Source organism: Stegostoma tigrinum, chromosome 10, assembly GCF_030684315.1.
Source record: "Stegostoma tigrinum isolate sSteTig4 chromosome 10, sSteTig4.hap1, whole genome shotgun sequence".
Classification (NCBI taxonomy): domain Eukaryota; kingdom Metazoa; phylum Chordata; class Chondrichthyes; order Orectolobiformes; family Stegostomatidae; genus Stegostoma; species Stegostoma tigrinum.
This window is the reverse complement of record NC_081363.1, coordinates 37,641,896-37,655,740: the sequence shown is the minus strand read 5'-3', so window position 1 is coordinate 37,655,740 and position 13,845 is coordinate 37,641,896. Positions and strand designations below refer to the sequence as shown.

The window sequence follows — 13,845 nt, the reverse complement described above, 5'->3', positions numbered from 1 at the left end:
CAGTTGGAAGCAGACCACAATAGGGTGGAGACAGCCAAGCAGTGTGAAGGAGTGTTCACCATTCAGCTTGTAAAAATCCAGAAGTGTCATCCTGGTCCTGGTCAGTCACGTGCTGATGGTAAAAACCATGTCCCAGCACCAAATAAGAAATTTTGTCTATTGCTGTGCTGCTCTCCCATTAACACAGTAGCGTTAATGGGAGAGCAGCACAGCAATAGTGTCTTCTATGCTGTGTAGCTGCTCTGAGGTTTGCATTTGCTTCCATTTCTGGAAGCTGTTGCAATGCATGGATCTCACGATTGGTGTAGTAGAATAAGTAATTAGAGAGAATGTAATTTTTAACATGTCAAAGCCCTTACCCTTGTTCGCAACACATTGTCTCTTTATCTCCTGCAAGTATCAGTGGGTTTAACATGAAATCTATGGCCAAGAGTGGCACCTCAAACCCCTTCTCCATCTTGGAGGAAAAGGCGACAGACCCCTCAGAGGATGCAGTAGCCATGTTGTCTCCCACACTCTCCACCAGCAACCAGATAATAACACCTGGGCGTGAATGTTAGCTCAGTTACACTCAGGAATGCATGCTGGTGAACATATCACTGCCCCATCTCCACAGCTGATAAAAGAAGAAGAAATGGTCCAGGCTACTAGGTCTTGGAATTAATACTGAATGCCAGGTCCCTGCTCAGATAAGGGCCCCACAGTGTCAACAATTAAGAACTTCAATGAAATGCACAAGGAGCAGGAGGCAGGGTTGTCAGAGGTAGTAGACAAACTAGCTTGAAGACTGGAGCGCTCCATCGCACTGTGTGCACCATGCTGCCTCTGGCATGCAAGTATCTGCCTGCCTCCATGGACAGGTTAGCACTTGCCATGGCAGGCAGGTCCAGCACCCTCAGGGGTTGCTAGATCTGCATGGTATCACTCTGGTCACTGCTGTTCAGCAAGGTAGGGCAACAGAAGGATCAAGGGACTCTGACCTCACTTCCTGACAAGCAGAGACCCAGCCAGAAGAGGAATCACATCCAGGCCCTCTGGAAGGCTCCTCTCAGGCAACCTGACAGCATCAGCTTTGAGGCAGTCTGAGAAGGGTGGATGTGTTCAGCATGTCTCGGCTCCCTGGGTACAACCACTCCTGGGGCCACATGGCCATAACTCCAAGGCCAACAGGTTCCAGTGTAGGGCAGGCTCTCACCCTGCAGCTGTGGAGCCTAGGGCTACACTGAGATGTGATGCGAGGCAAATAAAGATCACCTTCTGAGGGCACATAGATGGCACGGGTGAACATTCACTGTAAATACTTTCTCACATTTATAAATATATATTCACTGCTCATCATCAGCTGTGTGAACGACCATCTTTCTAGTTGTACATGCAACATTGAAGGTGTCAATCGTGGCAATCCTTAGTGCTACATTAGGTTTAATGGTCCAAGATGCAAAGTGAGCAGCTCCTGCACCAAGTCCAGGCTATGAGACCTTGGAAGGTGACAGCTATTCTGGCAACTAGTGAATTTTTGTAGGCTGCAATACATTGTTCGTGCACCACAGCCGTTAGAGGAACTGATTCCTGATACGATGTAGTCAAGGTTGCATAGGCATGGGCTTAAACTCCACACAGTACATTACTGCCTTCGGTTCAATTAGCGTGTTTTGCTTGTTGGTGTCTTTCACCTGTACTGTATGCGATTGCCCTTTGAAGGGATTTACATTGTTCCAAAGTGCAGTCTCTTCCCTTATAGAAGGAAGTCCTTACTCTGTCCACTCAGTGTGTGCTTGCAGCCTTTCAGCTGCTCTGTGCACTTCATATTTGCATCATGATAGAACGAAACTTGACGCAACAAGTCCTGTTGTCAGCCTCTCAGTCTGGTTCACCCCCACATTCTTCATGTTCACTTCTTCGTAGCAATCCTAGACAACCTCATTGGATTTGATGTTTCCCATGCTTGGAGTTTCACCTCATCATGCCGGGTACTGAAGTGTACTGCCTTGTCCATCAAAGCTGAATGGTGTCAATGAGTACCTCCTCCTGCCTTACACCTTTCCCTTCCATGTTCTATCATGCTGAAAAGGCTGGCAGCACTCCAGGTAGAGAAGTTTCCAGGCCTGGATTGGTTGCATCTTAGATTTTTGAGAGAGTTAAAGGAGCAGGTCACAGAGCCATTGACAGAATTTGGTGGCTATAAGAGCAGGTCAGAGGCTGGAAATGTTGCCATGAGTATTTTATCTCTTGATTTCTCAAAGCTTGTCCACCACCTACAAGGTACAAGTCAGGAATATGACAGAATGCTCCCGACTAACCTGGATGATTACTGCTCAAAAACAAACAAACAGTCAGCAAGCTCAATGTTATGCAAGACAAAGCAGCCAACTTGACTGGCATCTCAATTAACAGCTTCGAGATTCACTCCCTCTGCCACAGGGACACAGTGGCAGCTGTGCATACCATTTACAAGATAGACTGCAACAGCGCACCAATGCTCCTCTGTTGGCATCTTTTAAATCCATGAACTGTACCACCTAGATGGGCAAGGAGAGCAGTTATATTGAACACCACTACCCGCACGTTTTTCCTCCAAGCTACTTGCCATTCAAACTTAGAAATATATTTCCAATCCTTCAGTATTTATGGGTCAAAATCTTGCAACTTCCTCCCTCACAGCATTATAGGAGTACCTATACCAAATGTACTACAGCAATTCAAGAAGAAACATCAATGGCACCATCTCAAAGGCAATTAAAATGGGCACGAAATGCTGGCCTAACCTGCGTTGGCCACATCCTGAGTATAAATTTTAAAAAATTTATAGGCGCCTGATGCATGTTCTTCAACATTGGCAAATGATGCATGCTATTTGCTGATCCTTAAAAGGAAGCCTGAATGGCTGCTCAAATATGCCGCATTATTTTTGGATTTTACTTTTGAAGATCACCAGACTCCCTCTCAGCCTTTAAAAAAAAACATGTACTGTCAATCCTTGTGTGGCAATGTCCCAGCCCAGTGCGAGCAGACTGATTTTCCAGCAAGCTGTCTTGATGCACCACTAAAAAATGGCTTTGGCTTCTCATTGCGAGTAGTATGATCATAACACTTACAGCCCACTAGGATGTTACTCTCTACTGGAAACCTCAATTAGGATTTATAATAAGTTGTTTGATCAGGATGCATGTGTGTTTAATTGTTGAAGGGAATAGGAAGGGATATGAAAGGTCTCCCTTCAGGTTTGTAGAAACCACTTTGGAGTTCATACTCCAAAGATAAAGACTATAAGAAAAGCATAAACCATTTCAATGATTCTTCCACTGGCTCACCTAGTGCATAGTGGACTGGGCAAACAAAGTTAATGTGTATGCAGACAAATGAATGTACAGTTTTATGTTAATGTTGCAAATTGCCAAATAACAAATGATGATAACAACATTTACATTTTACTACTTTAAAGGCAAGGAATAAAAAAAGGTGCCTTGCAAAAGTGTTACTGAACAAAAATTTTGCACTGAGCCACAAAAAGATATTCGGGTAGTTAACCAAAAGTTTGGTCAAAAGGATATGTTTTAAGGAGTATCTTAAAGGGTAAGAATGACAAAGTGTTTCAGGAGGACATCTGTGACCTTAACAGCTAAACTTAGGCTTCTTATATCAAAGCAAAATACTGTGGATGCTGGAAATCTGAAATAAAATGGAGAAACTCAGCAGGCATGGCAATGTCTGTGGAAAGGAAAATAGAATTACGGTTTTAAATCCAAGGCTCTTCACTTCCAAAGAAGAGAGTTATATCAGTGTTAACATCTTAAGCTTGATAATAACCTATTTGGAACTGAGAAGTTTTTGGATTTGAAACCTTAATTCTGTTTCTGTCTCCACAGAGTTTCTCTAGCATTTTCTGTTTTCATCAGAGGCTGCTTATATGCAATTAAAGTTAGGAATGCTTAGTTAGGCTTGAAATGTATGAGTGCAAATCTGTTGGAGAACTGCAGGACCAGAGAAGATTACAAGATGGGAGTACTACACTATTCAGCAAGAATAGTAAGTAATAGAAAATCAAACTTTGAGAATACTCAAAACACACTTTGAATATTATCTGCCCTCTCTGACTGCACGCTCAGTTAGTCTTTGAAAATGAAACTGTATAATTAGATTTACAATGTGTTCCACCCTGGAAAATAAGCAGATTGTGAGATCAAAAGCTGTGGGAAAGGAATTTGAGGCTAAGCAAGATTTGTGTAGAAGAATGTGAGCCTGTGGGTCTGCAGCACAATTGGTGCTATCACAGAGTAAAACAGTTTCGTTAATGCAGCATGAAAACAAGTAGGTTATCTGTATTCAGGGCAGCCAACCTGCACTACTGTTTAGGGAAAAAAAAATCAAGTCAGTTCCCTCTCCACTCTGCCAGCTCCTCTCGAAATGCATCAGTTAGTCACACAGATCACCAAGATTCCAAGTCTGATCTCTGGGCTGTGTGAAGTTGGGTGAAGTTGGTTAAAATTGGTCACGGCAGCAGCACAAAAAACTGACTCACAGCTCAATTTCAATGCAATAGTTCCTGCCAGAATGTTCAATTTTGAGCATAGCTGGTAATAACACAATGTTCTTGGCTATGAAACTCCTCTTCATCAAATAGCTAACATACATGTGAGATGACTGAGGTACTAAAAGGCTTGTTATAACCTAATAAATGGTCTTCAGGAAACAGGACAGAGGAAGAAAATGTCCACAAGCCTGTATTAAATGGAACAGACCAAGCAACTCACTGTATCTTGAATAATTCTGCAATTGGGGCTGTCTGCGTGTCCCATTCCACTGCCAATTCCTTATACATCGAATTGCTATGGATGAGAGTAAACCAGCAGGCATAGTAATAAAGATTTTTATGTCTGACATCTGTGAAATTTAACACTAGTATCCTGAAAGCCCAACTCCTGAAAACAAAGTTTAAAAACTGTAGGTGAAATTAAAAAAAAAACTACCACAATACTGGAATGTCTGATTAAATTAAATAGTGGGGAAAAGTGCCTTGAAAACGCTTAACTTTTAAGTCGTAATCTACTCACAAGGAATTACAGGTGGTGTGACAGTATTGGTGTAACAGCCCAGAAAAAGAACTTGAATTATAACTCCCCCGATAAACTGCTTCAATCAATCAATCTAATGAACACTCTTGCTACTTACAGACTCCTGTCTGATAATGGACCGGAAACAATGTACAGTCCCACGATAACGTGGCTGGTCAGAATTTTGTACTTGAAGTCGAACCTACAAAACAAACACATTTATAGCAAAGGAAGAGATTTGGTTGGCAGGAATGAAAACAACATTTTCTTCCACAATCAACCACCACAATCAGTTACAGGTTTAGCGAAGGTTGATATGAATTAACAATCATTTATTTCTACAGCTACTTTGAAGTCCTGTGTTAAAAATTACATTCTGCAATGTTTATAAGAAGAAATAGAAACATGCTATATATTTTTAAAACTCCAGTTTTTTTTCTGAAAAGTGATAGTCACTTGGTATATAGTCAGACTGGAGAGAAACCGAGAATGTATAAATTCACCTTTTCTGTACTTACTAGGAATCCCGTGATGAGGCTTATCTCTCATCACAAAGTAACACTTTTGCTGTTAATGAGGACAGCCCCTAGCTCAGAAAGTAAAAGCAGTTAAACAAAACGAATTTCACATATTACATGAAAATAGCAAGAAAAATGAGGCTCCTAACCCAAAATAATTGCATCAGTACCCTGGCTAAAAAATTCTGGCAGCCATCAAACATAATACAATCAGATAATGTTGATCTCTCATTTACCTATGCTGATATTATGCCAGTTATAGTCAAAGAGTAAACATAGTCATTTGAATTCCAACCCAATGTCAAATTAAATGCCATAATTGTTTGGGAGTTTATGGACCTCTCCAACACCACACAGCACCCCTATAATTTCTTAGTAAATCCTGTGGCTGAGCTATCTGGTCTCTGGTCTCAGCCACTGTCAATCTATCACAGATGCAGCAAAGCATGACACAGCTCAGAGATGTCTGTCTTTCATTACTCCTCATCCTTTGAGAGGGAGCAGCCAGAATCTGCTCAGTACTTTTCATAGTACTGCAGCTGATACCTGCAAATTTGCAGCAGAGAGGAGAATAAGCCAGTGTCTCCACTACCAGTGTGCTATGCATCAAATGCAGTGGTATAGCATGTTGCAGCACATTCACAAATTTCAGCATTGTTGAAGTGAAGAATACACAATTAAATGCAATTGGAGACAGCCCACACATAACATGCCAATGTTTAATTCCTCATGCACTGCACCCAAATGTCTTTTTTTTAAAAATGGTATAAAGCTGGAGTTTCCTATGTCTGCAGAACTATATTAAATACTGGACTGAAGGCAGATGCAAGCTGATTTGGACAGGTCTGGACAAGCTAATTTTGAAGGCACAAGGCTAATTTGCAAAATGTTGCTGCAAAGTACTCCAATTAATAATACAAATTTTAGCAAGCATGCGGAGTGAACCCAACAATTCATGGAATCCCGACAGTCTAGAAAGACTACTCGGCCCATTAATTCTGCAGTGAAGCTTCAAAGAGCATCCTGCCCGACCCAACCCTCTACCCCATCCCTGTAACCCCTATGGGATTTTTAATCATGGCTAACCCACTTAAGCCACGTATCCTGAGGCACTAAGGGGCAATTTTTAGTATGGCCCATCCACCTAACCTATTCTTTCAACATTCAGCGCAAGCCAGAGCACATTGGTGAAACCCACTCTAACCCGGGGAGAAGGTACAAATTGCACCTAGATAATCATTCCAGGCTGGAATTGAACCTGGGTCCTTAGTGCCTTGAGACAGCCAATAAAAATATGTTTAGAGCCAATTCACTTGGGGAACACCAATGGCCAACACTTGTAGTTAAAATCATGTATCCTTCCCTTTACCTTATGCTGCACTTACAACATAATGCTGTTGCTGTAAAAATAAAATGGTGCTAATGCTTCTGGGGACAGAGATATAGCTCAGGAGGTGACTTCCCATTGGTTTGCTGAAAGCAAATATAAGCAGGGGATGCAGGAAGCATCAGATTCACATACCATCATGAAGAAGTCGGCAGTCTGATTATTGCAATACAGGCCATGCACACTTCCTTGAAGGTGCAATTAAAGCTTTAGTCAATCTTTGACATATTCAATTCTTAAACTATTGCCACTACTGCCCTGAAATTTGTTGTTTAAACTAAAGATGGAAAATTGTGGAAATTAGGAGCCTGGTTCAATATGGATTTGGCTCCTAGAAATTATCCTACAAGTGTAAATGCAGCCTTTTAATTCCAATTGACCCTTCATTCTAATTATTCACACACACAAAAACAACCCACTACAATCATGGAAATTACTTCCATTAAAATAAATTAAAATGACATATTTAAAAGTATCTTTTCCACAAACCCCATGTATTTCTGCCACAAACCACAATCCATCAAGCAAAGAATCATGAAATAACCACCCGGTTTATTTCAATGAAACTGCATGTTCCTTTATTCAATGATTTTCAATCTCCTCTGGTCAAATCTGAGGTCAAAATCCATCAAGAACAGTAGTTAAAAGTGGTTCTCAATGGTACAACGAATCGGATAAACATTACCTTGAATAGGCTGAAAGTATTTGAATGAAAGCCAACATTAATATTGTTACAATTGAGTCTGAGAGAAAACATTAAATATAATTGATTAGAGAAAGCTGTAATTGAAAATAAAGCTGTTGACTAGATTATCAAGACTGTATTTGAAAATATTTGCTTACTTTTACAAAGTAACACTTAGAATTGTTAACTTCGATAGATTTCATGTTATGTTTAACATTTTAGATATCAGCAAGAATGCATTAGCAACCTCACCTTGACTGTATCAAAGGGATGCCCAACAAGAACACCTGCAACACCTGCAAGAAACAAATAACCAAATTAACATATTTGCTCAACTCATGCCAGTAAGCTGTAGAACATACAAATGTGCCAAATAAATATCTATATCAAAAGAAAATAACAGGGATTTAAACAACGTACTTCTTATCACTTGGGGAAACTCAATACCAATTGTACCTTGGATGTCAAAAATAAATACATACGATGACTTGCATTCTTTTGGGAGCTCTGCAGATCGGGACCCTAGTCAGTCAAGGTTTTGAAGCTAAGAACTCCAGCTGCATTGACAACAATCATCTGGCAGTGGGATACAGAACACCACCACCCGCAGTTTGTATCCTAGTTTTGTGACTAGCACACAGTGGCTGCAACTTTGTCTTCCCTGGATTAGCAAGAAGAGCAAATAATTGAGAGAACTGGCCACAGAGAGGTACTAGCCCACTTCAGCAAATAAGTGCTACACAACAAAGTCCATTTTGACCTTTAAGTTGTTAATTACTGGCCAGTTAAGGGCTTGAACAGCCACCAACAGCTTTGAAAAGAGGCTGCTTTTTAATATTTGTTTATTTTGCGTTTCTAAATGCCCTTTAAAAAGTGGCAGAGTGTTTCAGGTTGTGATTGGTAGAAGGGGTGATGAGGTCTCCATTCCCCCGACCTGAAACGAATAAGAGGCAAAACTGGGGTTCAGACACGACTGCTGAAAGACAGTCCCCAGTGGCCTCCTACTTATAAGAAGATGGCTTGCTTTCTCACCATTTGATCGCCTGACAGCTAGACCTTCAGAAAAGGACTCTTGGACACAGAATCTGTGAGCCTCTAATTGCTCTGCTGAGCTGGGACTTCAGCATCAAGGACCTTGATTCACTCGGAAGTCTGGCAGTCAGCTCTTAATTACCTGATTGGAGCTTGATCTGACAAACCCTCTTGTCAGTGGGTCCAATGCCACTGACAATGCTTTCCCCCCTCCACCTCCACCCACACCCACACCGCGATTTAGTGCTCAAAGCACTATTTGTGTTTCAATCCATTGTCCTTTACTTAATACACTGAGAGAGTCCAGAAAGTGGATCCCAGTAATGTCTCTCACACTAAGGTCTTCCCATGATACAGAAAATATTAGAAGTAATCTCCGAAACACTAGACTTGTTGGAAATTAAAAGGTGGGGCAAAGAAGGTGAGAAAAGATTTGTCAATTCTGTTATACCACAGTTGAACAGCTGGCCATTATTCCTTATCCAGCATCAACTGTTGTATCAAAAATGGCCATTGTGTGAGATTCTAAAGGACACACCTCAGTACATGAGCACTTTTGGAGGAGCAATAAAAAAAGAAACCTCACTTTACTTCGACCTGAATGCATCCTTCATATTGCAGCAGTTTTACATAAATTGGTCACTGGATGCACCACAATACTAAACAAAACAGCCTTGTTTTCCCAGGACACAAACACTGGAGATATAATTTCGGCATGATGGCCAATGCAAACATGAAATGATATTTCCCATGCTAACTTTCCCAAAATATTACTGATATTTGAAACAAACGCAAAGGACAACATCACCTAACAGGCTAACCATCTGCTAATTACAAAGCTCTATGAGGGATATATAAACATGTTTTAAATATAATTTTATTCAGGAAAACCAATTTCATCCACAATGTTTTCGAAAAATATCTTCAGTCACATCATAGATAACAAAGTGTGAAGCTGGATGAACACAGCAGGCCAAGCAGCATCTCAGGAGCACAAAAGCTGACATTTCAGGCCTAGACCACTGATGAAGGGTCTAGGCCCGAAACGTCAGCTTTTGTGCTCCTAAGATGCTGCTTGGCCTGCTGTGTTCATCCAGCTTCACATTTTGTTATCTTGGATTCTCCAGCATCTGCAGTTCCCATTATCTCTCTTCAGTCATGTCATATTTTGTTGCAATGTACGCCAAAAGCCAAAAAAGATTTGTAAATTGAACTACAAAAACACAATTCACATCAAACTGAATGCTACAATTGACAATTTCCTTAAAGATTTGAGCAGGAATTGGTATTAAAATTAGGGCAGTCCTGTTTAATCAGGCTACTTAAAGATAAATATTTCAAAAATATTCGCATTCATTATGTGGGAAGTGCTCAATGGGGCTCTAAACGTACCACACCACTACAGTAATTAAACAACTGGTTTCAGATTCTTGAAACTGTAATACTGAATTCTTAACATTTTAGCTTCTTCATAAAACAATGTATTAAGCTATTATCACACAGAAGGTCAGGAGGAATGGGATACAGGGGAACTTAGCTGTCTGGATACAGAATTGGCTGGCCAACAGAAGACAGAGAGTGGTAGTAGAAGGAAAATATTCTGCCTGGAAGTCAGTGGTGAGTGGAGTTCCACAGGGCTCTGTCCTTGGGCCTCTAGTGTTTGTAATTTTTATTAATGACTTGGATGAGGGGATTGAAGGATGGGTCAGCAAGTTTGCAGACGACACAAAGGTTGGAGGTGTAGTTGACAGTATAGAGGGCTGTTGTAGGCAGCAGCGGGACATTGACAGGATGCAGAGATGGGCTGAGAGGTGGCAGATGGAGTTCAACCTGGATAAATGTGAGGTGATGCATTTTGGAAGGTCAAATTTGAAAGCTGAGTACAGGATTAAGGATAGGATTCTTGGCAGTGTGGAGGAACAGAGGGATCTTGGTGTGCAGATACATAGATCCCTTAAAATGGCCACCCAAGTGGACAGGGTTGTTAAGAAAGCATATGGTGTTTTGGCTTTCATTAACAGGGGGATTGAGTTTAAGAGTCGTGAGATCTTGTTGCAGCTCTATAAAACTTTGGTTAGACCGCACTTGCAATACTGCGTCCAGTTCTGGTTGCCCTATTATAGGAAAGACGTGGATGCTTTGGAGAGGGTTCAGAGGAGGTTTACCAGGATGCTGCCTGGACTGGAGGGCTTATCTTATGAAGAGAGGTTGACTGAGCTCGGACTCTTTTCATTGGAGAAAAGGAGGAGGAGAGGGGACCTAATTGAGGTATACAAGATAATGAGAGGCATAGATAGAGTTGATAGCCAGAGACTATTTCCCAGGGCAGAAATGGCTAACACGAGGGGTCATAGTTTTAAGCTGGTTGGAGGAAAGTATAGAGGGGATGTCAGAGGCGGGTTCTTTACACAGAGTTGTGAGAGCATGGGATGCGTTGCCAGCAGCAGTTGTGGAAGCAAGGTCATTGGGGTCATTTAAGAGACTGCTGGACATGCATATGGTCACAGAAATTTGAGGGTGCATACATGAGGATCAATGGTTGGCACAACATCATGGGCTGAAGGGCCCGCTCTGTGCTGTACTGTTCTATGTTCTAAATAACTGTCTTATCTACTGCTTACCTCCAATGGTCTATCAAACCCCACCCACTGTTCCTCTCTCATAAAAATATAATTGTCTTAAAATACGTGAATAAATTGGGCACACTGATTTAGCCATATCTCAAAGCTAAAGATACACTAAATTCCAGGCTATCCACTATTATAATGGTGACAATTTGAAAATTAATTCTCTTAAGCCACCCAACCCAAAATTTTTAGACAAAACATATTCAATAAAAGGGCCCAGAATTATGGCAAGAATAAGAGCAAAGCTATAACATACAACATTATTATATAGCAAATTACAAACAGCAAATTTCCTTTGTTTGCACTATGCACTTAAACTTGGAAACCAAGAGGTTATAGAAGCAGAAGAATGCAGTTGCTAGAAATCTAAGATAAAAACAGAACATGCTGAAGAGACTCACCAGGTCTGGCAGCAGCTGTCGAGATGGATTAATTCTGTTTCTCTCTGCAGATGCTGTCTGATCTGCTGATTTTCTCCAGCATTTTCTGCTTTGTGGAACACCTCCACTCTGTCCGCAAGAATCACCCCAGCTTTTCAGCAGCTTGTCACTTCAATAAACCATCTTGCTCTCATATTAATTGTTTCCATCCTGGGTTCGCTACAGATCTCTGATGAAGCTCAAAGCAAGTTTGAGGAAGAACACTTCATTTCTCCACACAAGTACTTTACACCCTCTCAGACTCAAGATTAAATTCAACTCTGTTCTCTACTGTGATTACAACCACCACCCTATCAGGCCCTGTTTTTATTTTCTTGGTTTTGATCTCAGCAAAGTGTATCCACTTTCTCCTTTTCACACCTATCATTTACACCATTGTACAACTCTCTTCTTTACCACCGATAGTGCTCATTTTGTCTTTTGCTCAGTTCCATTTGCTCATCCATCCTTTGTCAACAGCATTAAAAACCTTCCAGCTTTTTCTAGCCCTATTCAGATCTGGAAAAATGTCACACTGGATTCAAAATATTAAACCACAGAGGCTGCCACACCCAAGTTTCCCCAGCATTTGTTTTTATTTCAGATTGCCATCACCTGCAGCATTTTGTTTTATTTGTTTGTTACATGCCATTCTCCTCATGCTGGCTCAGAAAGCTCAGCTGAATTATCCCTGAACCAGAACAGTTTGATATTCATGACACGTTTACGAGACCTTCAACCCCGTGCGCCATCAAATGATGCACCTCTCCAATCACCCCTCCCATCACCTTTTCTCTCTGTGGCCTCCTCCTGCCTGGAGTTCTGTATTTCCACCACAGGGTGCTGTTGCTGATCACAAGCGGTGTGCCACAAGGATGGGTGCTGGGTCCACTGCTTTTCATCATTTATGTAAAGGATTTGGATATGAACATGGGAGGTATGGTTGGTAATTTTGCAGATGACACGAAAAATTGGAGACGTAGTGAACAGAGATGAAGGTTACCTCAGAGTACAACGGGATCTTCATCAGATGGGCCAATGGGCAGAGGGGTAGCAGATGGAATTTAATTTAGATAAATTTGAGGCATTTTGGAAAGGCAAATCAGGGCAGGGCTTATACACTTAATGGTAAGGCCCTGAGGAGTGTTGCTTAACAAAGAGACCTTGGAGTGCTGGTTCATAGTTCCTTGAAAGTGGAATCACAGGTAGACAGGATCGTGAAGAAGTTGTTTCGTATACTTGCTTTTATTGGTCAGTGTACTGAGTACAGGAGTTGGGAGGTCATGTTACGGCTGTACAGGGCATTGGTTCAGGCACTTTTGGAATACTGTGCGCAGTTCTGGTCTCCCTGCTACAGAAAGGATGTTGTGACACTTGGAAGGGTTCAGAAAAAAAAAATTTACAAGCATGTTGCCAGGGTTGGAGGCTGAGGAGCGACCTTAAGATTTATAAAATCATGAGAGGCATGGATAGATTGAATAGACAAGGTCTTTTCTCTAGGATGGGGAGTCCAAAAGCAGAGGGCACAGGTGTAAGGTGAGACGGGAGAGATTTAAAAAGGGACCTAAAAGGTAGACTTTTTCACAGAGCGGATCGTGCGTGAACGGAATGAGCTGCCGGAGCAAGCGGTGGAGACTGGTATAATATACAACATTTAGAAGGCATTTGGATTAATAGATGATTAGGAAGGGTTTAAGAGCAATATGGGACAAATACTGGCAAATGGGACTATATTTATTTAGGATATATGGTCGGCATGGACGCGTTCGACCAAAAGTGTCTGTTTTTGTGCTGTACATCTCCGACACTATGACAAGAGGGCCCAAAATCTGAGAACAGTGTCCCCGTTGTTCGCAGCCTGCAGCAGCTCTCCTGAACATTGCGTTGTGATCAGCAGCCTAACCCCGTTCTGCTTGTCCTGCCCAGGGCACAGTGAGTGGCAACAACACGCTCTCCCAGTCACCTGTGCAGTGTCACCCTATCTACACCATTGAGCTCTTTACAGGGCGAAGACAGTCAAGGTTGACTGCTCTGTGTACCAGCCAACCTTTAGGTGGTCAATGCCAGAAACTGCATTCAACCTGTGCGTTTTTGTGAAAATGTTAACCTTCGCCTTCAACAAGCTA

At 41.6% G+C, this 13,845-nt stretch overlaps 1 protein-coding gene across 1 annotated transcript in view; it reads right to left on the bottom strand.

The window, feature by feature from the left end:
* LOC125455609 (mitochondrial basic amino acids transporter) overlaps window positions 1-13,845 on the bottom strand; it is a 38,029-nt gene that overhangs the window by 4,100 nt on the left and 20,084 nt on the right. Inside the window, exons 2-3 of the mRNA XM_048537793.1 lie at window positions 7,894-7,937; window positions 5,170-5,253 (exon numbers count right to left, since the gene is read on the bottom strand). Coding sequence (XP_048393750.1) covers window positions 5,170-5,253; window positions 7,894-7,937 — 128 coding nt within the window. The remainder of the gene's footprint in view (window positions 1-5,169; window positions 5,254-7,893; window positions 7,938-13,845) is intronic.